At 40.3% G+C, this 26,946-nt stretch overlaps 4 protein-coding genes and 1 non-coding gene across 9 annotated transcripts in view; 1 reads left to right on the forward strand and 4 right to left on the reverse strand.

Moving 5' to 3' along the window:
- The window catches only part of LOC115390677 (nucleosome-remodeling factor subunit BPTF), a 44,393-nt gene extending 41,455 nt beyond the window's left edge, over positions 1 to 2,938 (reverse strand). For all 5 annotated transcript variants that reach the window (XM_030094615.1, XM_030094620.1, XM_030094619.1 and 2 more), the window contains exon 1: positions 2,095 to 2,938. In XM_030094615.1, coding sequence (XP_029950475.1) covers positions 2,095 to 2,707 — 613 coding nt within the window. In that variant the 5' untranslated portion in view covers positions 2,708 to 2,938. The remainder of the gene's footprint in view (positions 1 to 2,094) is intronic.
- On the reverse strand, positions 1,636 to 25,855 carry LOC115390705 (beta-2-glycoprotein 1-like). The gene is made up of 9 exons (XM_030094683.1): positions 25,710 to 25,855; positions 25,477 to 25,573; positions 25,303 to 25,379; positions 24,477 to 24,662; positions 24,171 to 24,350; positions 23,647 to 23,844; positions 23,187 to 23,303; positions 12,411 to 12,418; positions 1,636 to 1,645 (listed from the first exon to the last, which is right to left on the reverse strand). The coding sequence occupies exons 1-7, from the start codon at positions 25,777 to 25,779 to the stop codon at positions 23,194 to 23,196; spliced, it is 918 nt and encodes a 305-aa protein (XP_029950543.1). The 5' UTR covers positions 25,780 to 25,855; the 3' UTR covers positions 1,636 to 1,645; positions 12,411 to 12,418; positions 23,187 to 23,193.
- Positions 5,702 to 5,783, forward strand: trnas-aga (transfer RNA serine (anticodon AGA)). The gene has a single exon. It is a non-coding gene; the product is annotated as a tRNA-Ser (tRNA).
- Positions 7,886 to 15,129, reverse strand: nol11 (nucleolar protein 11). The gene is made up of 18 exons (XM_030094642.1): positions 14,975 to 15,129; positions 13,797 to 13,910; positions 13,597 to 13,653; positions 13,227 to 13,375; positions 13,085 to 13,142; positions 12,815 to 12,956; positions 12,440 to 12,646; positions 11,466 to 11,542; positions 10,963 to 11,086; positions 10,792 to 10,880; positions 10,625 to 10,690; positions 10,348 to 10,532; positions 9,993 to 10,118; positions 9,534 to 9,782; positions 9,223 to 9,301; positions 9,030 to 9,122; positions 8,645 to 8,752; positions 7,886 to 8,494 (listed from the first exon to the last, which is right to left on the reverse strand). The coding sequence occupies exons 1-18, from the start codon at positions 15,119 to 15,121 to the stop codon at positions 8,381 to 8,383; spliced, it is 2,184 nt and encodes a 727-aa protein (XP_029950502.1). The 5' UTR covers positions 15,122 to 15,129; the 3' UTR covers positions 7,886 to 8,380.
- On the reverse strand, positions 16,445 to 21,203 carry LOC115390702 (beta-2-glycoprotein 1-like). Its single transcript, XM_030094677.1, has 8 exons — positions 21,131 to 21,203; positions 20,556 to 20,732; positions 20,175 to 20,271; positions 19,769 to 19,845; positions 19,394 to 19,582; positions 18,029 to 18,208; positions 17,308 to 17,505; positions 16,445 to 16,878 (listed from the first exon to the last, which is right to left on the reverse strand). The coding sequence occupies exons 1-8, from the start codon at positions 21,201 to 21,203 to the stop codon at positions 16,814 to 16,816; spliced, it is 1,056 nt and encodes a 351-aa protein (XP_029950537.1). The 3' UTR covers positions 16,445 to 16,813.
- Positions 25,856 to 26,946: the final 1,091 nt, after the last annotated feature.

The raw sequence follows: 26,946 nt of genomic DNA on the forward strand, positions 1-26,946 counted from the left end.
TAACGGAACTGCCTCGGTGATCATGCAACATATGTGCTGTACCTGCAAACATTTTTTAATCGTGGCTCAGAGGGCAGCTTCCAGGAATGAGGAATGAATTTGAATGTGTGGTTGCTTCCAAAGCGCCAGTGCAGGTCCTGACCTGGCCTCATGACCCCACTAAGACACAAGTTTACGTCACGCAACCATGCACATGTCTGATCGTTTCCTCTCAAACTGAATGATTCTGAAACATTACGGAATGGTTGATAGTCAGACACGCTGTACTGCATATCAACAAGAAGGCCTTTGCTGTTCAGCTGATATATTTGTTTTCAGTCTGGTCTCATTCTGTGGCATCACACGGATGTGTGAACAGAATAGTTGCAACGAGACTACAAGAGAAGAGCCGGCTGGAAAACTAAACACTATTTATTACTTAAAAAAGTCAGCTATAAGGGCCATTAAGCATCAAACAGAAAAAGCATGGCAGTGGCAGTGAAAGCATCATAACGTCTGTCGTTGGTCTTCTGAGAGACGACTCACACTTGGCTGCACAATGTAGCGAGGTTCACACATCTTTCACAAAAGTAGACAACTGAGGTATGTGTGTAATCCCTGGGCTACTTCAACTGCATCTAAGCTTGACCAGAGTGTGGTGAAGCGACACAGATGAAGTACATAAAGTGTCCATTTCTGCATGTCAAGACAAACGTGTCCAGACGCCTGTCTGTTATACCGAGCTGGACCCCTTTCATAGTTCTAGCAAAAGATTCTAAGCAAGACTAAATATTCCACTCTGTAGACCATTTATGAGGTCAGGCAATGATGTTGGAGGAGAAAGCCCAGCTCACAATTTCCGTTCCAGTTCATCTGAAAGGTGTTTGACGAGGCTGAGGTCAGGGCTCTGTGCAAGGCAGAGGAGTTCTACCAGAGGGAACTTAACAAACCATGTCTTTATGGATCCTCCTGTGTGGGAGCCCTCCCCAAACTGCTGCTACAAAGCTGGAAACAGCATTGTTCAAAATGTCTTAGAGTTTTCTTGAATTTATTTGCCACTTGCAGGGGTCTTATTGAAACAACTGAATTCAGTAATTAAAAAAGTATTTGCAATATTAGTTTTGCTTAATGAAACTGCTTCCCGCAAATAAAAATGGCAGACTTTATGTAAGAGAAACAGCAAATAAATGTCCCTTCCCTGTCAGAACTATTAAAATTCATTCCAGAGCAAACAAATGGATTAATTCTCAGTGCATTTTAAATGCAGTTGGATTTACGTCCATTTACCACACTGCGTCACTGCATTACAGAACACGTAAGGTCATGACATTTATTTTTAAATTACTAATCTGATTGTCAACAAGTGGAAACAAGATGGGCTTAATTTCCACACCTGATAAACATGCAGTGGTTGCTATGGTAACGGGGCTCAACGCAATGGGTTGTTTGCAACAAGTGCAAAAAGTGCGCTCAAAAAGCACCCTGTCAATTTCATTTAGTAACATAATGAAACTGGGATAAAATCAAACAATCGAGCTGCAAAGCTTTAGAAATCTTATTATTTTCCTCTATAAATGACAGCTGATTGATTTTATTTATGTGGTGATTATTTTTTTTTAATTTGGGTGCTGCAGTTTCAGAATAAATAGCACCCTAATCAGATAATCTCTAATTAGTTACAATGTTTACAAACAACTTGTAGTGTGAATCACTCGAGCTTAAATTACTGCGTATAAACAGAAACAATGTATATATATGAATGAATGAAAATGATACAAAGTAGCAAACAACTCCTGTATCCTGTGTGGAAGACACGCGCGAAAAAAGTCAGGCGAAAAAATTTTTTTTTTAAAAAAGCACAAAAGAAGTCTTGATAACAAAATGTCAACAGAAATGTGCTGATCCGACAAAAGTGTAAAAACACGAGAGCCGGCTGCAGCGTGGAGCGAAGCCGCGAGCCAGCGGAGCACACGGTAAACAAAGGCCTGTTTCTCACTGCAAGCTCCATTTTGAACAATGCGGCTTGCTTTCTGCACAGAGCTCAAAATAAAATCCACAATCAGAGCAGTGCAGGCATGTGGCGCTCAAAGTGCGTGCACATGCACACGGACGTACCTGGGGTGCTGCCGAGCGTGCTGTGGCTCCTAAAACTACTCTCTGTACAGTAGCTGGCATCATCATCATCATCACCGCCGCCGCCGCCACCATCCTCCGGTAGTTCCTCCAGATAGTCCGAATCTGTTCCCAAGGCCTCCTCCTCCTCTTCTTCAAGATCCGACGAAGGGTTGTCGTTCAGGAGTTCGTCTTCGTCTTCGTCCGACCGGTAGCTGAAATTATCCTCCTCCTCGTCGCTGTTATCGTCGTAGACTATCTTGGTTTGAGGCCGCCTCCCTCCGCCTCTAGCGCCGCGGCCGCCTCTCACCCCCCTGCCTCTACCTCTGCCTCCTCTGCCCCGCGATGCCGCCGCCGCCGCAGCCACCGCCGCGACGGAGCCTCCAACTTTCCTGCGGCCCCTGGACGAATTAAAGTTCTCTCTTTCCGCGTCCACCTCCGGGGAGCCAGGGCCGCAAACGTCCCCGCTCACCCCGCGTCCCCGACCCCGTGCTCGGGCTCTCCCCCGGCCACGCATCCCTCTACTCCTGCCGCCCCGAGAGCCGCGGACTGGCCCGGGCGAACCCTCCCGTATCGCGGCTGCTTGTTTGGGCGGCCTTCCTCGTCTCCCCCTCATTGCAGGAGAGAGCCGCGACTGTTCCGCTTCAATCTCGGTGGTTGGTTGAGCCACGCACACCGGAGAAAAACGGGGTTGTTCAACCCCAACCGATCTGGCGACGGATCCCGACTGGTCCCCACCAAGCCCCGGTCTCAATTTCAGAGCGGAAAGCTCAAACTGAATGGCCGGTGTCCCGCTCTGGGTCGCCTGCAGACGCCATTTTTCTTCTCGACTCTCCCTCCGTTGAAAACACAGCAGGCCGCTGAGCTGCGTCAAGCCGCGCGCAGGCAGCCGCGAGCGGCCTGGAAGCTCCGCGCGCCGCCCCAAAGTAAAAGCTGCTCCAGACGAAGAGCGCCTGGGAAAAGTGACATGCTAATAAAGTTCTCCTCAGTCGACAAAAAAACAAAACAGTAATTTTGCATAATATTAAAAAAAAAATAATCAGGAGAAATTGAAATGGAAAAAAAATCTTCCTTTGAGCACTTGTACCATGAAAATTAAAGAACTGCAAGAAAGAATTGTCAACAAAAATATGCATAACAATAAAACATGTGAAAACAGGACATAATATACAATTTGTTGGTCAGGACAATAAAAAGGAACTAATCGGGCTGCAGTGTTCCAAAATCTAAAACTGCTGAGAGGAAATAAGAGTATCTACAGCTTAATAACTATTTAAATGCCAGATTCATTCATTATCTATGACAAAATGAAAATAAATATACACCGCTTATACAATTTAAACATCTGTGACTCAGTTATAACTTTATTGTCATTCAAAGTACACATCACAGGTTCACACATGAATTACATCTTGCAAAATATATCAACGTGTCTAAAAACAAATAGGAAAAAGTATAGAAATAAACAGTGACAACACTTAGGAATACTGCAATGGATTATTACACTGAAATTATTGCAATTGATTATTGTATAAAATTATCACCCTGAATTTTCCTCAAACCTGACACCAGACTACAGACCATTTGCAGTTCAGAAGTCTTTTGACTTCAGATACAAAGCTGTTGTAAAGCCTGAAGGTGCTCTACACCTCTCAGACTGTGGTATTACCTGCCAGAGGCCAGCATATTCATATGCAATATGAATGTGTGCAATCTCTGATATTTTTCACTTACAACAGGTGACATTTGGCACCCGTGTCCTTGATGGAATGAAGAGAAGTCCTGATAATGTTCCCTGCCATCCCTGAGGAAAGCAGGGACTCAACGAGGTGTTCTTCCCCACATTCAGGGATAAGAGCCTGTCGGAGAGTCCAGGATCCAGCTGCACAAGGCGGTGTTGAGGCCCAGGAGTTCCAGTTTGCTTCCCAGATGATGGGAAATGATGGTTTTAAATGCTGAAATGAAATCAACAAACAGATTGTCACTGTCAGTCATTATATCCATAAATGTATAGTGGTATAAAAATAGAGTTATTCTTTTTTGTCATTTAAATATAATAGAAGTCTTTATTATCATTAAACCATATGCAATGATTAGACAGTTGATCCTCACAGTGCAAATTAACAAAATGTAACAAACATAAATAGTGTAATATAACAAAGAATAGTGCAATATGGCAACAGATGTTTCACAGTACATGTTTGACTTGTCTGTGATGTGCTGAATGTGTGTATATTTATTGTGGACATTGCTTTAGCAAAGAAATCTTCATGTTCATCATCACACTCGGAGCTGTGGTAAAATAATAAAGCTTGAAGGAAGTCATTACCTCACATTTATTCATTCGATCATGTTCAGTGTGTAGTTATCACTGTTCATTAACATGAAATATATTTAATAAACTACCTGATCTAACCTTTTTTAAATAATGTGTAATAAACAAACTGAACAGTATATCACGTACTTGTTTCAGACAAGCCTAATTTATTTCCTACATGTATTGTTTTGTATAGGTGTTGATAACCAAATTATATATTATTCCTTATTCATGTTTTTGAGCTGCAGTGTTCTGTTTCAGAGAAGCTGCTGGTTGCCACTTCAAGCCCCGATAATCACATTTTCTTATAATCACAAATTGTTATTTCTCTTTTTTACAGAATGATTGAAGCAAAGTTCTTATGTTCTGAATGAAAGCGTTATTGATTTTTTTATTAATTGCAATGATATTGAAAACACAAATATGTCTCCACTTTTTTTTAATACAGAATTACTATTGATTTTACCACAGTAATATCACATGATTACAACAGCAACAATTGAATACGAATTCTTTGATGAAAAATATCAAAGGCCCCTTGTTGGGAAACGAACAATTAGTATAAATCACAGCGTTTGTACTTTTTATACAAACTCACTTAAATCGACGTTAGAGTAAGCATTTTAATGCATCCGGATGTGAGGTGATTATTGTCTAACTTGACGCTCGTAAATCGAGTGGATGTCACATCACGTGACTTACTATTCTACAATAGACGCAATTGCATGCTACTTCATAAAATCACTTATCCGTGCAAACGCGGTCCGCAGGCACGTCTCCGCTGTTGTCCGCCGGTCCCGTTGAACACTTTCAGTCGCAGGCGGACCGAAAACACGCGGTGGAACGGCGAACGACGCCGTCGGCCTGTCGCTGTCGCCACAGCAGCAAAGCGAGGCGAGAAGATAAGGCGTCTGAAAGCGCGGCGCCTCCGTTAAAAGTTCTTACAAATACGCAAATTTAGGAAACATTAAAATTTATAACTTTAACAGAACGATCTGGCGCCTTAGTTTACGTTGCTGGTGGGCCGTTCAGCGCGGCTGAATGAACGGTGCTTTCGACGTGGAATTCGGAAGTTTGATTCGTTCGCTGCGTGTTCGCTCTCACGCGCGATCCATTGATTTCATTTTTCAGAATTTTTTTTTTTTTAAAGGTTACACTGCACCTCAAAGCAGGAGTCCGAGTAAAAAGCTGGTTTTAAAGCAGAAAACGACAGATTCATAACAAATAACAAGTATGCGTGTGTCCACAGTCTCAGTACATACAATTTGTTGCATCATAATAGTACATTTCATGGTTGTCGTGGCCGAGTGGTTAAGGCGATGGACTAGAAATCCATTGGGGTCTCCCCGCGCAGGTTCGAATCCTGCCGACAACGACTCCTTTTCATTTTTCACCCATTTTAGAAGAACCTTTCATTCATTCATGACTTAAATCACTGTCTGAATCATACTGGATGACATGTCTTTTTAATCTACTGACCTTTATTTGTAAAGCTCTTTTAAGAAGACAGATAACTAAAACTAAACAATCAAAATCAAAATTAAAAATAAAATAAATACAGCCATACTCTACACTGCATTATCCAACCTTTGGGAAGAATTGGAAAATCCACACACGTACAAGGCACGTGGAAACTCTACAAGTCTAACCTGGCTTCTCCAGATACAATTTATAGCTCTTTTGAAGTGGGGGCCTGATCTTGACAAGCCATTCAAAAGACTGGCTCGTTCGCGAAAATCGCATGATCTCTACAAGAGACTGACAGATTATTATTTTACCTTCATTATTTCCAGAGTTAGTAGTTTTCTGACATCTGACATTATCATCATATGGCAGTGTAACTTGTTCATTGACCAGGACTTGAAAAATATGTTGTTGTTTTTTGTTTTTTTTTTCAATAAATATTGCACTGTGTTCTATTTGGCTGTCATCTCCAGAAGTGTGCATCCAAATGCTGCACTTTCCACTTTATTGCAGTTTTCAAGTTTAGCATTTGCTGTTAATGCTGCTAGTAACAGCACATTAAACTAAGACTTACAAAAAGTCCAACGTGGACTTCTGTCAGTTTTTTAAATATTACAACTGAAAAAAGAAAATAAAAGAAGTGAAAGGAACTTGGTCACAAGTTAACAGGGAAACCAATTGACCCGAAACACCAGACTCATCAGGCTGCAGAAAGTGGTTCAATTAAAAGAGCCGCTCACATGTCCGACTCGTTCGTGAACTTCCCTGTTGCTTGAAAATGGACGGCATTCTTACATAGCGAGCCAGAATGCATACTACACCACTTTTTCCATATTTTCTAATGACAACAAAGGAGATGTCGGATGTCAGAAACAGGCCAGTGCCTCGTGCTGATGGAGAGGATTACAGCCATTCTTACCACGTGCAACGACACGAGGCTAGCTGGTTGCTATTGCATCGAACACCCGCAATTAAAAATCAAAATGAACTCGACCTTCACAAAAACTTAAAATTAAGTCTTGATGAAGTCCTATGCTCTTGTCATAATGTGAGGAATTGTGTTGTTGACCCCAACCTTCCACCGAACTTCTTGTTGGAAAAATTAGAAAATAATTTATTCTCACTTACCTTGAAGCAGTTGATCTACTAAATTATTTAAAACAAGTCCTAACTAACCCTATCACAGCTTCAAAGGAAGGAATAAAACTGTTAATCGGACTATCTATCTTTAACAAGCCCTAAATATTGAGGCAATCGTGGCAGCAGGTCCAAATACATTTGGACACGTCCCAACATGGTCTCCACAAGTCCTGGGAGGGGCAAGGGAGCCAATCAGGGATACAGTTTTAGAATATTTTAATAAAAGAAGAAATTAATATAACCACAAATTGCTAGATCATGGTTTCAATTTCGTGTTTGAAAAAACAAAGACATGAGATTAAAAATGTCTTCAGAAAAGAACGAAAATTAAGACTATCACAGACTGATAGCAGGTGGGCTTTGTATCCAAAAACCACAAGAAAATTAAATCCTTTCCTACAAAAGTTGTGATAGAACCAAAAAAGCTTCTGAGTATCAATCTCCTCATTATAAGCTAATAATACATGGATTATTGCTTTGATTTTGACTCAGCACATGAACATTTTCAGTGATCTGAGGTAAGCTGTTCTAAAAATAATAATGATTGCATTAAGCATTAAGTGTTACTGGAATTGTGAACTACAATAAACAATTCTTTGGGGCTTTAAAAAGAAAGAAAAATGTGTTTCACTATGTAGACTGAGGTTATTAAAAAAAGAGACATTTTATGCAATAAAAATATCCCAAACTATTTGAGCTTAATATAAAGTTGTAGTTATAGTCCAATATTGTGTGTAAATGACAAAAGGTGATAGCTTTTTTATTGGATTTACGTTCCTATTTATGACAACAAGCCTGGGATAATTGTGACTGCAGGAATAGTCATAACATTTCAATGAAAATGAAAAAATAAAATAAAATCAACAAGGCATTTTTTTCCCAATGTTATATATTTATATTCAACAAAATAGGATTTCATGTGGGGGAAAAACAAAAACAAAAGTTACAACTGACAGACTTAGAAATATTCCGTTTGGACACATACAGAGAACGCATTCAAAAAATTTAAAACAGTTGTCTTAATATAAGCAGCCACACATGACATGGGCTTCTTTATGCATCTGAGAAATTCCTTGCTGACTTTAAGAGCAGACTGTCAAGTAGACATGCAAACCATATTTAATGGATGGTCAACATTTCACCAGCTTTAACAAGTTCAACCACACAGTTCAGAGACCTGTATAACACTGTAAGTTACATCATCTTAGTCTCTTTAGTTACAGGTAAACTTATGGTTGCTGTCATCTGTGCCAAAATGCACTTTAACAGCTGGTACAGTATGAAAACCTTGACATGAAGAGTTTCCCCTCAAGATACGCTGGAAGGAAAACATTCTCAAATAATTATTAAAAGGATTGTATACACATTTTAAAACAGCTCAATGACTTCAATTGAGTATTGTCCAACGTCCTTCTTCTCTTTCATCTTACTGAGCTCCTGGAGGCTGCCCTCGATCTTCCCCAGTTCAGACACCAGTTTCACCTGAGAACGCACATCACAATGAAGGCTTTAAAACGGAGGCGTTTGTTCTGGAAGCAGCAGGAGCGAGCAGACACTTTCCTTAATCTGCCATTTGAAAACAAGTACAACATTTCTAAACACTCAAGACTGATTACTGTTTGAGCTGGTTACCTGAGACTTAACGAAAGTGTGGAGGTCCAGCAGTAAGCCTTTGGCGTCTGGAGTCATCACCAGCACTGTGAAATGGGCGTCCAACAGCAGGCACATCCAGTCCATGACCTACAATCAAACAGTGATAACAAGAGTTATGGCTTTACAACATTGTTTTTAACCATGTATCATAATGTTCTGACTCATTTCTAAACTATGCACAAAAGGCAAGGAAGTTCAGTCTGACAAGATGAGACTCTGCAACCAGAGGCAATCCCATGACTCCATCCTCCACGATGACAATGTTCAAAATAGTAATTACAGAAAAATGAATCAACAAATGAAACACACATGTTCTGACCTTACGTAGCTTAGTATTGCAATCCAGATTGTTCGTGTTACCAACCTGAGTCAGACTGGGTGATCTCTGTCCTTCCATTTGTGAGACAGGAGCTTGGGAATATCTTAGGTAGAGGAATTGCAGATATCGGAGGAAAAGCTGAAAGAGGAATATGACAGCTGCTCAGTGTTCAGAGCAAAGAATCCAGTCTGTGGTGGATTGTTATATAGAAACAGCAGAGTAGGTGGATTTTACTCACGACGACATGTTGAGAAGAAAGCTCTTTCAGATGAGGGAGGATGAATGTGTCGCTGTACGCCGTCTGCAGGACCTCATTTCTGTGCAGCCTGAGTTAAGATTTCATAAACCTCTTTTTATGCAAAGTCAAATCTTGGTACATACCAGTTTTACAGATTTCTGGATGATCACACCGTTAAGCGTGATCGTGAGATATTATTGGAAACAAATTCTAGAAACGCTTGAGGCACAGAAAGCAGGATCAAAATATACAAATTAAGACAAGCTACTGAAAACAGTAAATGAGAGAGTGGCTGTTCACATGAAGGATACAGCAGGACAGCCTTCTGTAATCCCACCGGACAAACGTGCCCCGGTGGAGCAGCCGCCTTCTTCTTCTTCTTCTCCTCCTCTGCTGTGCTTTGCTGGTCACTGACGGTGTCCGACTGATCCTCCTCCATGGATTTGGGGCTGAAACCATTCTGCAAGCCGGACTGCTCGTGCTGTCTTGAGATTAAAGTCTCCATGAAAGAGATGCTCTCAGGCTCCAGGTTCATCTTCTCTACATCAACATCTGGCACACTGCGAGAGAAGTGAGAATACAACTGAGCCGTTTTAAGTCAGGTCAAAAATAACATGATCAGGCCACTGCAGCATCATGTTCTATAAAATTATTATCAAATCCGAAGACATCTACGTTATGTTACAGAAATATGCATGTGAGGCCTGCAATAAAAAGGCTCAGAGAAGACATTCAACGCCGATTATTCGGTCTATTTTTCCTTTTTTCACCTGATGAAGGCCTTGAGGCAAGCACAGGTGACGGCTTCAGGGATGTCGGGGAAGAACTGCAAGCAGAGCTGACACAGAAAGTAATCCTTCCTCTCAAGTGCCAAGAGGACAAGGTCAGGACAAACACTGTGGAAAGAGACAACGTTCTGTGATTACAATCAGCACGATGCAGCCAGACTGACGTCACTGAGACGCAGAAATGCAGGAGAGATCATTCAGTTTGTTTTTTCCACATTGTATCACAGACTGTGGGCGGTTAACAATTAGTGTTTCATTTCTTTATTACACAAGAGAGACAGAAAGAAACAAAAAAAAAAAAACACACACCACAATTCCATGGCTTGGCCTTACTGACCTGTGGCACAGACATCGAGTGTGCACGAGCTGAGCCAGGGTGCTGTGGGAGTAGAAGGCCGGATCGGCCAGGCTCCGGGACACAAGGACGGCCGCCAGCTGCCCCACTGAGGGCTGCAGGTCCGGGAGGTCTGACCTGGACAGCAGCCCCTCCACCTCCCGCTGGACCTCCTCTGCCGGCGCCGTCTGCATGAACACAAGAAAACATTTTATTGCTCTACCACGGAATAATATTAATTTGCTTGAGAGCCATGCAAAAAACATCCCAAAAGACTTACTTTAATGAGCTCCAGTATTTGATCAATTGTTAAAATCGTCGTCAATTGTGTCCTTCTGGTTACTCTCTGTGTGGAACAGGATGAAACAAATCAATTTAATCGGAGACCACTTAATTTATATGCCAAATACTGTTCACTAGTTCTACAAAGGAGGTCATGGAACATACCACCTTCCTGGTCTCCACTCTCGAGGGCTGAGCTTTGTCTCCGTGCAGGATGTTATTCCACGAGGGCACGCAGGCTGGAGACTGAGACTCTGCAGCAATTAAAGAAAAGCGCGACAGAGTGAGGCATGCAGTAATCATCATGGCAATGGGAGGAAAGCCGTGTTTGTTTACCTTCAGTTTTGGCCTGTTTCAGCTTGCCCAGGGCTGAAGCGAGGGAAGACTTGGGGCATTCGAATGGTATAACAGAGAGCGTTTTCCCATGTGGAATAAAGAGCTTGTTGGAGAAACTCCAAAGCTGCATCAGAAGAAAAAGAGACAAGAAATACTGTTAATGGTACAATGAAACAGGTGAATACAGACCCGTGTGTAATCTTTTCTGTTTCAGGAGTGTAAACTGCTGTTAAGTTGTGAGGAGGGACAGTGAGCCCCATCACAGTGGAGAGCAGACACAATGATCTACCAAAGTCATACAGTCCTCCGTCAGCACCCAGCAGCTGGAAGGACAGGGAACCTTGGTGTGAATGCGTTCATCTGAAGCCAGAGGCCAACACCTGTCTGCAACAAAGCTTCAGAAAATTCTATGCAATTGGTTTCATTTGCCAATCAGTAAACACCAACACCGAAACACAACAGCCAGAAGTTTATTGGCTTCAGTACATAATGTATATACATACCTGCCCAAAGATTTTACCCGCCATCTCTTTTCCTGCTTGCAGTGTCTGAAAATTGGTATTCCAGATGCAGAGAAAATCTGAAATATAAGAACAGGAACAAGACAGCATGAGTTATTAAGTGACCACAGGAATGCAATATTTACATTTTTCCTACGTTTATTAAAAGAAGAAACCTCACCAATAAAAAAAATAATGCAGCAAAATACAAAACTTTTAGTCTGGCATTTATCTAAATTCTCACTTTCAAAAAGTGTTTGGAAGAAAAACAAGTCCTGTTATCAAGTAACAGTAGAAAATGTAAAAACCACAAACTGAATTCAATTTAGACTTTCAATATTTCTAATTAATTATTAAATAGAAGCACTTTGATATTAAACCAAGGGATATCTACTTGTCCGACTGTCATTATTTGCAGTATTACTGAAACATAATGCACGTGAAATACCAACAAATATTTGTGGTAAATCAAGACAGGCAGCACAGACATTTGATATATACTGTTTTTAATCTCTGTATGCAAAATGAAAGAAAATGGAAAAACATAAAATATGAATGGTTAAATAGTAAAATGATATGTTTGTGGGGTGAATTTTAGAATCCTTTTGAGGTTATGAAGTACTGCAGACTGAAATGCACATTGTTTTCATTGTGTTTTGTCCAGTTTTGATTCTCTCAGTCGCCTTATATTTCCTTTAACATTGTTTGGATGCTTTTAACGAGTCTTTCTGCTTTGAACTGAACTAAATCCATATATGTGAAGGTGTCTGGTTTTATAAACTGCTGGTTTGTGCATCCTTTGTATATTCTCCCTATTGCTTTTTTTTCTGAAATATACACATTGGCGGCGCAGTGCTTCGGCAGTCATTTCCTTAGACGTCCACACATAAAGACAGAGGCAGTAACAACAGTGAGCAGTGAGTTCCTCATACAGACATGAAAAGTGACCCTTCCAGCTGTAATCTTAAAACCCTGACCTTTGCCGGCTCCAGCAGAGGGGTGTGGCACCCCCACAACAGCGGCATGGGCTTCATCGAGGACCAGAGCGGACGCTGCCTCCAGCAGACCCTCGCCGACTGGAAGAGCCAGCAGCAGGGTCCGGGGAAGTGGGAGAGCCTGGGCTCCATCTTCAGATCCAAGGCTCCGCACAGCGACGACACTCTGGTACACGTGACCGTTAGGGTCTGAACGGCAGAAAGAAATGGATAAAAACACAATTAGTAAGTAGGATTTTTATTATTTTATTTAAATTTGTTAAGTTATTTGTATTGAGCCTCGGTGCTCTCAATGCATTTACACAGGGTGGTAACATCCTGACACAGTGGGGATTTCCATGGGACATTCAGGCTTACAGAGGTAAAGCAGGCATATGTGTCTATCCCTGCAGGAGGCGGAGAAGCTGAGTGGGGAGAGTCCCGGCTCCTCTCTCTCCAGCCGGTACCTCAGGAGAGAGTTTGGGTTCAGTTTCTGCAGGTAGAGGAAATGTTCGCCTTTCTGTGGACAGACATTCAGAACACACGCACAAAAACCATTATATAAAATTAAGAATAACTAAAACAATTCAAACCTGTCCACTGAAAACAATGTATGATACACCTAAAATTAATCAAATCATAATTTACCTGTTCAGTTGTGAAAATGACACACTGCTGTGTCTCTGCCACAATATTGGTGCTCCATCTGAAGACAAGGAGGAAAATACATCAGGAAACCAGCAACTCTGTTATTTTAATAAAAACGGAATATTTGCTTTGAAATATCAACCTAATAGTTTCTTCTTGAGCCAAGACTTCTTCTATGGGTTGCTGGGGAGCAGAAAGCAGAGAGTCCAGCAGCCTCACTGCTCCTCTCTGGAACAAGACCACCGGCTCGTGTCCTGCAACACAGTGAACCTTCCACATGTCTGAAGACACCTGGAGAGAAAACATGGACACAAGAGAGAACGACGAGTTCAGTTATACTCCCATAACAATAAAACGTCTCCACTTTCTTCTTCAGGATCAAACTAAATCCATTTTAGAAGAAGAATTGATTTGCTCACATTGACTAGATGCATAACACTTTACAATACACAAAAGATTTGATGTAGTTGTTCCTCCAGCTGAAGAAACAAATTATTTCATTTCACACTCACAGTAGCTTTGAAGGCTTTGTCCAAAAGTATGTCTTCTTCCTTCCAAATTCTGACAACCTTGGAAAAAAACAAAGTGATTAGAATGCAAGAAAAAAAGTATATCTGAAGTATATGGAACACATAATTGAACGAAACGGTATAACTGAAGTATAAGTGACGATTGAGACAAGACAAGACACCACGCTATGGGGAAAGGCTACCTTGCTGTCCGAGACCACCACATATTCTCGACTCTGTGAGTTGAAGACTGCTGAGCAGGTGAGAGTTTGTCCCTGTTTCACTGTCCAGCTGCTGAGTCGCTTCTGGTCTGACACCTGTAAGAACGCAAGAAGGAAGAATAATAAATAAAGGTGATTTCTGACTCGTAGAACTGTCAAAGCCTTTACGCTGCCCCACAGTAATCAGACCCTGCTTTTGTTTCTCAGCTAAATCTTCTCAAAATACAAAAACATAACATTTTGGCCATGTTGTATCACACATACACTAACGTGGCTATTTCGAGCAAGTTTCAGAGTTTGTTGTGATACAATCTGTCTAGTTTTTAATGGACACAGAAAGCAACGAAGACAAGCTAATTGGATAAAGACAGCACCCTTGAGAAAATACAAATTGCAAACATGGGTGCATTGTGAGGCTCTTTTGTTTCTATTTGAGTCCAACACCATCTAAACTTTGCCTGCGATCATGAAGTAAAACGACTGAATTTCACCTGCTGATTTCAAGTCATCTTTTCACCACAAATTACAACCACATAAATCCAGGCTCAATACATCAAAACTGCTGTTTACTGCATCCAACCTTAACAAGGCTTATTATGCAAATCTCTTACAGCTTCTTCTGTGGAAAAAGTCTCTCTGATCACAAAAAAAATGCAGTTTGTTGTAAACTGCAAAAACCCATATCACAATTAAACACATAACTGGTGCGCTTTACATGTCACACTCATTCTACAGATTGGCGTGCACAAGATTGAACCAAATAATATTAACATGTCCCCTTCAAAGAAACTGTTCTATCTACCAGTTTTTAATCTAACCTAAAGGAAGGACTTCATGACACATGGAAGTTAAGTCATAGCTCCAAGGAATGAAATAGGAAACGTATGATGGCAAAAGATACAGAGATTTTAATGCATGAGTTCATTTCCAGACATTCGGGTGTTGTGATGAGTGTTGTTAGCTAAATGCAGAGTGTCTGAGTGGTCAAGCTAAACAGGAATTCAACCGAATGCGGCACAGCTGCTCTTGATTTTCGAGGAGAGGTACCACAGAAGCGTCTGTTTGTGTCCAGCGTGAAGGTTCAACCATCACGAGCCGAGGATGCTAACACGAGTGGAGCGGCTCGCGCTGGGCAGAGGAGATGATCTTTGTAGCGTTACCTTGTACAAAGTCACGCATCTGTCCGAGTGCGTGACCAGGACATGGTCGCTGTCCCTCTCCTCTTCTATCCCCTGAATGCCAGAGTGTGACACATTTTGATCTTGAACCAGTCCGCACAACGTGTATCCCTCATACAGCGCCGCCATGCTGGACGAGAAGAAGGTGGAACTCGTCACATCTCGCGAGAACAGACAGCGGCCAACCGGAAGCACGAGACAGCCGCTTCTTAAAGCCACGACGCGGAGGAAAAACAAAACATAAACCTTCACCTCTGTATTGAAATATTCCATATGAACGTTCTAAGAAGACTCACAAAACATTTTCATTTGATTTTCTCTGTTTTTCAATCCAGTGTTCTGTCTTGTGTGCAAGTTCACAACCATCTTCTCTTTTTCAAATTACGTTTAACACAGGCCAAACTGATTAAAGATTTCAAAAGCAACAAAATGTAATACAAGACAAAGACAAACAAAAGATAGGAGGAAAATGTTTCATCTATTAGGCACATTAAATTGATATCAATTAGGAAAACCTATCAGTCTGACACTAAGAGCAATTTGAGAGGAATACAGATCCTCCAAAAGAGAAGTAAATTACATTTGATTTTTTTATCAACCACACAGTGACTCCAGGATACCAGGAAAAATATCAGCATGTATAAATTAAGGATTCCATGTTAGATTGAATTCAGTAAGTTAGCCATTTAATGTGTGACTTTTTTTCCTCCAACTTACAGTAATAAAGTTAATGCCTTTTATTCAGCAGGAGTTGGATGTGCACGCAGGTGAATTCTATTCCAGCAGAACTGAATGTCATGCTGATGGAGTGAGAAAACCCACAAAATCTGACAGACATTTTGTGAGTGATACAGTGAGAGGTAGACAACAAATCAACCAGTTAGTGCTGTAAGGTGGACTTAAGCTTAAATATTGACATAAAAGTCAAGAAATGGTTGCCACTTCTTGTGAAATTTATTCAGATTGCCCTGTCTGGAGTATATATATCTGTATTTTTTTTACCTAAAAATCATAACCTCATTAGACCAGACTGCATTGGATGGGGCATTTGGGGGCTTCCAATGGAAGAGGAGATCAAAATGCCTTTTCTCCGCTCACATGAATGCCCTGTTGTGTGTGGGCTGTGTGAACTGGTTTTAAAATGATTCACATCTTACTAGATGTGCTGCCGAACAACTGTTGAGAACACTTAATCTTCATTTTACGTGCCATCCTCTAATCCTCCTGATGGTCTGGGTGTTGATTGTTTTGATTTACTTTTAATTGAAGTTCGTAAAACAGTCAGTAATATATTGTGCTCCTCAAAGACCGAAACACTTGAGAATTCCATTCATAGTGACATGCGACCATATTGCTTGAAATGCTTTAGACACAAGCTGTTCAGCATTTGACTGAATAAGGCAATCATTCACTTAGAAGACACAGAAACTGTCCTTTATTCCTAAGACCATTGATAAGCCACTAAACATCAGTGGTGGCAAACATATGGTTCACGTGCCAAAGTTGGCCCATCCAATCTGGTCCAATATGGGTGACTTCGCGTCAAGAGAAAATGACCAAATAAACATTAAAATCAATTTCCAAATAACAGAGTATTATATGTCTTTAAGTGGTTTCAACATTTTAGTAAAATTCTCAGACTGACTGTCTGAGACTCTGAATTGAACATTAGACAACAGCATTTGTATATACAAAAAAAAAAAAAAAAATCACCTTGAGTTATATTGTTTTTATTTTTTGTATTCTAATCAAATAATACACCAAAAACTGCTCCATGCATGCAGTGCTTAAACGTCACGATAGATGGGATCTGTGGCTGCTTCAGCACTGTCTGATTTCTGAAGGAAGTGAGCTGGAATAGAGGTTATAGTCAGTGCCGCTGGGTTCTGCAAAGAGACACAGAGAAACAAAACATTTTACACAGGGCAGAAATACAATAACCCTAAACAGTGTAACTCCTAAATAGTAGATGAAGTATTTACTCTTGCTTTGGAAGCTTCTGGGGTCAAAGTTGTTCATTTTTTACTTTTCACTGGAACTATTTTGCTTTCTTTCCTGTTGGACTTGTTTGTATTCTTCAGTTATCCCCCATCGCAAAAAATACTTCCTTTTTGCTGAAGTTCAGGATAAATACACTTCAAGAGTGGATCTGTTGTGCTATGAAGGGTGTGCAAGCAAGACTTTGACGCCTGCCATGGTTTTCAAATGCCACCTTGGATGCAAACGAATGATGCAGACAAGTGGGAACTGTGCTGTGGTGCTTATCGTGAGGCAACTTTCAGTTTTTCAGCTTTTTAAAATGAAATACTGCTTACCTTGATAGCATTCAGGGACGAGGAGTCTTCCATTGATGCACTGGGTTGATATAGCATACCCACAGTTGCTGGCAACGTTTTTGCAGTAAACGGAGACGATCTCTTTGTGGAGGATTTTGTTGGGCTTAAAGTCTTCAATCCAGATTTTTTGCCCCTTGTATAATATCCTTCCCCTCTTTATGCCAACCTTGCAAGGAGCTGGGAACGAGTAGAAGAACAATTCATCTCAAACTTAGCATCCACACTATAATGTGCAATATTGTTGCCGTACAGAAAAATAAAACAAACATCTATTCTGGTGCATTTTGCCGTGATCTCATGGGTGAAAAGGAATATAGAAAATAAATCAATAAACTCATTTCACACAGCACATAATTAAATTGTCATTGAATTTGTCACCTGTAAAGGTTTAAAGTTTGAAAATGAACACGCAGAATTTCATTAGTTTGAATATTGTATCATTCTTCGTGAAATTATGTTTTTCAAAAGTATAAAAATAATATGGATCAACACTCAAGAGCATCGCTGATAGTATCCTGATGACATGGACATCATAAAAGGTAAAGAAAAAAATCATTAAAATGAATCATAAAGTGATGCCTGAGTAAATGTTAATAACAGAGAATAACATAAAAAAAGGTTTTCTGCAGTTTGTTTCAGTTCTTTTAGAAGCACACTACATGTGAGTGTAAAAAGACCGTGGTGTTGGTTCCAGTCTTACCCATGCATGACGGCTTTTCTGACCAAGTCCCATCCTGCCGGCAAACAATCTCGATACTTCCTTCCAGAACATAATCTCCCACGCAGCCATATTTGACAGTCTCCATGTAGTCATACTGCCTCGGATCGCTGTTTGACATGTAGCCTCTTGCAATGCTCTCCGGCTGTGGGCAGGTCACAACTGTAAAAGAACAATTCAATGTATCTTATGGAGTTTCGCGAAAATGTAGCTAAGCTCATTATCAATGTGTATTTACATTTTCAGAAATTCGCTGTTTTACCGTAATTAAAGAGCTCTGATAAAATGCTAGATTGCTTTCAATAACTGTGGCCTTTTAAAGGATTTTTGTTTGTTTGTTTGTTTGTTTGTTTGCACTGTTGCCTCAGATCAAGAGAATCAGGGTCTCTCTTCAGGCCCAGATCCTTTTGACCTCTACCAGTGCCTGCAGATGATTTCTCACATCTTCCCTTTATAATCCAAAGCATTTCCATAACACGCTGACTCTGAATAATCAACATTTAAAATAAGAATCTCTGATGGCTTGTTGAACACACCAGGATAACTGTTATTCACTGGAATAGGATGGAACTATCTGCAAATCTAATTTGGAAAATGAGTCACTTCTTCCTGGTAAAGTTAAGGCATGTGAAACTCTAAGGGGTGAGTGATTGCCTCTTTGTATATAAATTTATTTATTGATTGTAAAATTGTAAAGATTTGCACAATCAGTTGGATCAGGATTTGTATGTACTCAGAAGGATGTTTCTCCATTTACAGTTAGTCAAAATGATCTTAATTGTACTTTGTATAGCAGAAGATTAATGTTCATTTTTTCTTCACCAGTCACATTTGGCCTGAATGAAAAGATAATATGTATTTTTACACTATCTGTTTCAGTGAGTTTAAGTTCATATAGTAGAGTTTTCAGTAGAGTCACATACGGCCAAAAAAAAAAAAAGTTGTTTTATGCAATAAAACTTTTGGATGTTGTTGAGTTAGATTAAGGACAAATGGATTTCTCACTTTCAAACTAAAAACGGCAAACCATGAGATAAGTTTAAGGGTTGCAGGGGTTTTATGGTGGCTAGTATGCATGTCTCCCAGTATAAAGAGAAAAAAGTGCGTTAGAGGCCAATCGGTGACTATAAACTTCCCACAGTGTGATAATGTCCTGTTCCAACCAGCTGGGGCATGATGCTACATAAAGCCGTAAAGAAGATGAAAAAAGGTCACTTTTCTCAGATGAGAATCATGACTCAGTTTTATCAAAACTGTCACAAGTAAAAATCTTGCAAAATGAAAACATTTGTGACTTTTCTGTAAAGCTGCCATCTAAATACTGCCAGCCTGACACTGCCGTCATACCTCGACACGCAGGCGTCTTCGTCCAGGTGCCGTCGGCGGTGCACTCTGCTCTCGGGTCTCCGATGAGAACGTATGGAGGAAGACACTTGTATGTGCCGGTGACGCCGTAATCGGTGGTGTTTCCTCTGACCATCGTGTCATAAACGATCATTCCAAACTGTGGGATTGGGGCAAGACCACAGGTCACAGCTGGAACAACAGAGGAGAGGCCACACGGTTATTCCCACGTTTTTTTCTATCGAAAGAGTCCTTTTTAATGTATTTGGAATCTTTTTTTTTTGTCCAGATTTACAGACAAATTAGGTGATTGCTTATGTGTGATTTTAGCTTGTTTCAACGTCTCTATTGAGTGCAGGGTCAAAGTGGAGTACATACGTGTGCATTCTGGGACGGATGTGCTCCACGTCCCATTGGCTTGACAGACAGCAAAACTGGATCCAGTCAATACATACCTGTCCAGAGGAGAGCAACTTATTCATTTCTGCTTAAAATGCAGATAAAGTTAGATGTTGCTTGACCTGGGGGTTACCGATTACACTGTAAAGCACGTTGTGTTGACTTTTTGTCCTCAATTCATAAAGTTTCATTGATTGATTTATTGACTGATTGAGATATAGCGGTGCATGATAAAAGAATAAAAGTGAGCCGAAGAAATAAATACAGCATCAACCTTTCAAGCATGTCAGTGAATCTCTTAAAACCGTGCAGCACATTCCTACATTCCTGATATATTTTCATGTCTTATACGAAATTAAAATAAGATGAGATCAGATTACTTCACCCTTCACTGCAGGTAAAGTTGATGATACTCTGGTACACAGTATCCTCGTAGTACATTTCTCCGTTGGACAGTGGCTCTGGATTGGGACATCGCTTTGCTGCAAGAAAGAATACGATAGAAGGAGACGATTCAGCTCTTTCAATGAGGGATACAAAAATAAAAGTTTAATGCAGTAGTCAGTACATCCTTTGTGAGCATCATATAATCAGGATTTAATGTGATTTATCCAATCCCACACATATGTTTGTTGTTTCGAGTTAAAGTGTAATTCACAAGTAGGAGAAAAGAAATATTTGACATTGTTGTTAAAAAAAAAGTTGAATCAAGAAAGGAAGAGGGGATGTAGGCAGGTAGATAGGTAACTAGATGATGAAAACCCACGTATGCACATCAATCTGGTTTTGGTCCATTCTCCACTGGCGCCACAGACGATCTTGCGAGGACCTGAGACTGGAGAGTATCCCTGTTTACAGGACAGCGACAGCTCTGCGCCGGGGTTAAAGTACCTCTGGAGTCCAGCCATCTCAAAGGTGGGACTCAGCTCAGGCCTGACACAGACTGGGAAAAGAAAGCTTCATCAGGTCTTCAGTCACATAAAATGTTTGCATCCTGTTTTTTCTTTTTAAAGTCATGTCACATAAAGTCACAAAAGTGAAGGAATACATGTTAGTAATTTTGTTTTTTTTTACCCTCAAGGAACTGAATATTCAAACCGATAAAATCAAACTGTTCCAGCTGTGGACACATGCTTAAAGAGCAACATAATAAACAAACTATTTCGAAGACCTAATTTAATCATTAGCCTTCTACCACTGTACACAAAAAATAAACTCAACCACTAAAGTATGAACAAACATGCAGATTTTACATGTTGTTATAGCATTAAAGACACTGAAATAAACTAATAGATGCAGCTGAGAGCACACTATGTATCAAATAAAAGACAGTGATATTACCATTGTGCTCTTGGGCAATCACAGCGGTAACAAACACAACTGGACAGAGGAAGAAAGCCAGCATGCGGTCCATCTTTTGAAGAAAATTGAAGTAGTTTCCTCCTTCTTTAGCTTGGCCTCGTCTTCAAAAGCTGATTTTTACTCCTCTTTGGTCCCGCAGTCCGTGTTTCTCTGAAAGTAAAAAAGAAAGATGTGAACGGCATGTAGTGACTCCTTACTGCGTATCTTTGTTTTCATTTGCCCTCTATTTGCCAAGATATGTTGTAATCCATGTGACCCCTTACTGGAAGTAAAAGTGGACTTTCCCTTGTTGCTACAACGTTAAAGGACAACAGAATGTGGATTTCTGCCTCCCACTTGTTCTCTTTACACATTCTGCAAGTATTTTGAAGAAACCAAGAAGCCATTTTCAAGATGAAAGCATGCACAAGTGGCAAATTTTACTCTGGTAATGAGATAGGATGATATTACAATCCATCCGCGCCATTATCGCTCATGGCATGCTATGTGCGGCCATTAAAGGAGCATCTTGCTGAGAGGATGATCACCTCTAACAGAGAACTCTCCAAACAAAATAAAATAATTCTGAGACAAACAGCCTCCTAATAGTCTACTAATATTTCAGGTGTTACTTCTTTCACAGCAAATGTTTATAGAAGACAGGAAATAGTGTGTCCTCGAGGAAGAGCTTAATGTTCACATCAAAATAGATTGAAATGAAGAAGCAACTCACCTTGGGGTGGCAGCGGCCCTTCTGGTAGCATGCACATCTCTGAATTCAGTGGAGTCCCAGTCCCTCACCTAACCCCATTCAGTGTTTGAATAGAACTGCTGAATTAAAGGTTTTCCTAAAACGATGCTAGATCAGCATAAGTAGACATACTGGTCTCCACTGTATGTCTTCAATCAGCTTTATGTCTCCTTGATGTAACCTTTTTGGAGCTTCTGCCTATACCGGTTTTGTCTTTCCAGTCATTAAATATGTCTTTATTTGACTTGTTTGCAGCTGATGGGGATATATTTTTACATATACTATAGATCATAATGATATTTACATAAATAAATAAATATACGATATATGAATGAATGAATAAATGAATGAATGGATATAAACAGTTCTACTCACAGTTCATAGATAAACATCGTATCTCTAAAGCTGCGTGCAGTGTATAAAACCACGAATACCACACATGCACATAAACACTCCAGTTTCCTCTCACAGCTGAAAAGCATTTGAGCGTAATTGGATTCCTTAAATGTGATGAATGTGATTGTTTGTGAATGTCTCTGTGTGTTTGCTCTGTGACAGGATGTTCCTGCTTTCACCTGTAGTCTGCTGGGATCAGCTCCAGAATCCCGCAGCAGATAAAGTGGTTCAATAGATAAATGGGTAGATTATCAGCAAAACAAACCTGTTATCGATACATTAATGCTCTAAAGACATAAATAAATGTTTATAAATCGGGGGGGGAAATTGCATCACTAGAGGGTTTATATAGACAGACAGATGAAACATATTACACTGATCAGACAACAGCATGGAGACACAGAAAGAGCTCTGACAGTACTGTATGTTATTCATATTTGGAGAAGAAATGAACAAGAAGACAGCCAGAGACGGCAGGCCATAAGAAAGGACCCACATTATCTAAAGTAGAAAATCCAGATAATTATTTTTAATAATTAAAAATTGCTCATTTTCAATGGAAAATATCATGTTTTTGTGCAGGGACAAATTATTTCTGGGAGTAAATACCTTTGGAGGAGACAATGAGCCATTTCTCTGTAGATTTTGTAAACGACACTTTAATGAGTCTTGTCTCTTTTTAGATAAACCTTTTATGTGTAACATATGCAGGGCGTTGACAAGGTATTTTGAGGTTTATTAGCTTTCACAGTCAGATTACGAAATCTTTCATTAACAATCACAGTTTTATTTTCATCTGAAGTATCTTTTTTTTTTTTATTGTCAGGCAAAAAATGCAATGTAAGCAAAGACCATCAAAGCAACAAGATAAAAAAACTTTGGTTTGTGATATTTCATCTTATGATTCACTCAGAAGTTATGCGGGTCTCGTTGTGTTTGCTGGACTTGCAGGAGGGAGAGACGTACACATCGTGATCTCTGATGGAAGATTCTTCGACCTTAAGTTGTACTCCACTTTCCCCGGTTCTATATGAAAAAGAGAAGGAGGCAGATATGTTACTGTAATCTTAAAACTTCTGACACCACATGCATTTCTGACAGCTGTAATAAATTACATATTTTACAGTTTTATCAAATACAACACTGTATGGCTCCAAGTTAGTTCTGGCTCGATTAAATGATAAAGTACATAAAAACATAAACAAATTTAATATAAAAATATCCTCAAAAACTTGATTATTCAATTCTTTCCTAAATTTTAAGAAAACATTTCACATTTAATTAGGATACCCGAGGTAGGAGAGTTACACAGATCCTTTTTGTCTGTAGTGGCTTGAAACAGATTTTCATGAAACTGGCAGGAACTCACCCACAAAGCACTCGGGGATGGGGAGGTTTCCATCATTGCAGGTGGTGGCCACGGGGTAGCCGCACCGCTCGGCTCTGTTCAGACAGTAGAAGGCAACGTGTTCTCCGTGGAGAATCCGATTTGGCTTCAGGTCTGAGATCCAGATCTTTCTGGCATTGTAGAAGATACGTCCTCTTTTGATGCCAACTGTGCAGGGAGCTGGGTGGAGAAGCACAGTAAATATAGCATTTTCCAACAGACAGTGCAAATCTGGTGTGTGGGTACTCCAATCAGTCCCGGTTTGACTCTAATTAGACATTCTTCTCCCACATTTGTACAAACGCATTTGCTGAAGGATGCGTTTTCTTCTCATTTCTTTCAGAGCCAAGGAACTTCTGCCTATGCATGTGCAGAAACATTCTAAAAATATCAGCTTAAGGTTGCTTTGCAGGCAGACTTCTGAAACCCAATCCCGGATCTTTCACAATAATATAATTTAAACAGACATCTCAGCTTGGAGGAGATCTTATCTCCTAATGACTCACCCTTGCAGACAGGCTTGGAGGACCAGTTTCCAGTGTTTTGGCACTGTATCTCAGGCTCTCCGACCAGAGTGTAGTGTTCATTGCAGGCATATTTCACCTTCTCCTTGTAGCCGTGCGGCCTCATTACAGCAAAGGTGATGAAGCCATTCTTTATGTTGGTCGGGATGGTGCAGCTCACATCTGGAAACGGACAGCCAAAAGGAATTAAACAGTTTTACTTATTCACAATACCTACTGTACTTATCATAGCTTTATGTTTAAGCCACAAGGCAGATATTGTGTGTGTGTGCGTGTGTGTGTGTGTACCTCGACACTCAGGTGGCTCAGTCACAGTCCCATCAGCCATGCAGGATCCTCTCTCATGGCTTGGTGCTTTAGGCGAATTGCACTCATACGTCCAGGTCTGACCATAAATGGTGTTCGACCCGCTGACCGGCCTATCGTGAACAATCTTACCATCTCTTGGAGGCGTGGGGAGGGGACAGTTCACAGCTACAATCAGAGAAACAATCAGAGAAACAATCACACAAAAGCTCTTAAGTGGTGCTGTGAAAAAGCAAAATGACCCAAAACATATCAGGCAGGTCTTCAAGAAATGTTACAACCTAATCTTCAAAAGCCAAGGAAAATGTAGGCAGCTGATTTTTTTTTTTTTTTTTTTAACTAAAGTCATAGTGTTTTTGGATATAAAGACAAATTAGAAGTACTGGAAGTCTTTAAGTTACAGACCTGATCTCATTATCACGAAGTCTGTTTCTAATTACATAAAGAGACAGAAGAATTCATAGAAGATTTTTTTTAGTTCTGAATCCTATTTTAGACAAACCTCTTGGAAAGTTTATTCAAAAACCATATGAATCAATACAAAGTGAAGCCATTATTACTTCACAGAGTGAATTCTAAAAGGAGTGAGGAAGAATAAAAACAATTCCCTCTCACTTGTCCCTAAAAAGTCACAGTACTCACAGTAGTACTATATACTATACAAGCACAATGAAATAAAGAAGCCAATATATCAAATTGCTTTCAGATGAAAACAAAAACATTTTTCTTCAGCACTGAGTGTTCATTTTCAGCTTGGCTGCACACAGATGGAGTCTCTTGTGTCCCTGACGTTTTTTTTCCACAGTACCTTTGCACAGAGGAGGCTGACTGCTCCACGAACCGTCATGCAAACACCTGCTTTCATTGGCTCCTATCATTACATACCTAAAAAACGAGAATTTGCATATTTGTCAGATTTAAGTCACTTTCTGTTAACATTGAGCCCAGTCTGCAAGTGCATTTGACTGTCATCCCGCTTTACCCGTCGTCACATGTGAAATTCAGCACGCTCTTGTATGGAGCCTCTGTTCTGCCCCTCGCCAGAGGCTGCAGAGGCCGGGGGATCGGGCACATCTTGGCTACAGAGAAAAAAAAAAGTAGAGTTATGAGTCTAAAGCACTTGTTTCTTCTGCAGATTACCCACTTGAACATTGTGACTTGTTTTGTTGTTCATATGTGTGCATCCCAATCACAGACCCACAGACGCTGACTTACGGGAACATGCCAGGTTTGACGGCGTCCATTCTCCTGTGGCGGTGCAGGTTATTCTCCCCGGCGTTGGCATTGAAGGCAGGTACCCTTGCTCACATGTGAGGGTCAGTTCTTCTCCAACCTCATAGACACGTTTTAGGGTTGTTTCGTCAATCCCTTCAGTGACAGGAGGTCGGCCGCACACTGTTGAATGAACAGATATTTCAATTGCAAACTCAGTGTAAGAAGAAAAACCAACATTTTTTTCTGTTAAATAAATATAAAAGAAACCATATTTTGTCGTGAGTCAGATATGCGACTTCATGTTCCACGATTCTTGACCATGATATAAACTAAGGAAGCTGTACACACCATAGTGTAAAGTAATGAGCAAACATGTTTGAGCAAACATGCAAGCAAACTAAAGACATCGATTCAACTCAAATAATTGCAACTTAATAACATACACAAACCAAAAAAAAACCCCAATAAAAACAAAGAAAATGTTCTGATTCCTTTTACCTTTCTTAGATGTGACAGAGGAAAACAAAACCACTTGGCTCAGAAGCAACAAAATTAAAGTTGGAGCCATCTTCATCATATGGGTCTCTGCAGGGTCGTCTTGTGTGTGTGTGGGGGGTGATGGGCTCAGCTAAAACGCTCCCGGGTAAAGGGAACAGTCCCCACCAATCGAATCCTAGTTTCAGCTCCCATTGATTGAGCACAAAGGTCACAAGTCCTCTGTATATTTACCCAGAGTTGACTGATAACATGGATTTCATTTAAGTGCAAGTAGCACAGTGAGTTATCAACGGACAAATATTGATCAGGAGACGCTGTGCAAAGACAAAGTACATTTTTTTGGTAAATGCTACTAAAAGCATTTCATGCTCTGGTTAAGAACTGATCAGTGACTGTGGTCGGTTATAAAGAGACAAACAATTTCAGAGCAATTCCAACCAAGACATGAATGTCTGCGACACTTTGTGTTAATAAAAATGTTCCTTTTAGGCCAAACGATCCTTGTGAGTATGCTGTGGTTTAAATCAATATCAAATGTTGGCCAATTTACAAGGAAGTGAAAATATTTGTGAAGTTGTGCAATTTGTTTGATCACCACTAATACTGTGTCAAACCCTCTACTTCTTCTAATAATCATGTCTCATACTTTTCTGTTGAACAGGATGTCATTTCCTGTAAATATCTGGCTTCAACCTAACATGGGATGAACCATAGTTAGATGGTTTTGCAGTGGACAGTG

The sequence above is a fragment of the Salarias fasciatus genome, chromosome 6 (assembly GCF_902148845.1).
Source record: "Salarias fasciatus chromosome 6, fSalaFa1.1, whole genome shotgun sequence".
In the NCBI taxonomy this organism is placed as follows: domain Eukaryota; kingdom Metazoa; phylum Chordata; class Actinopteri; order Blenniiformes; family Blenniidae; genus Salarias; species Salarias fasciatus.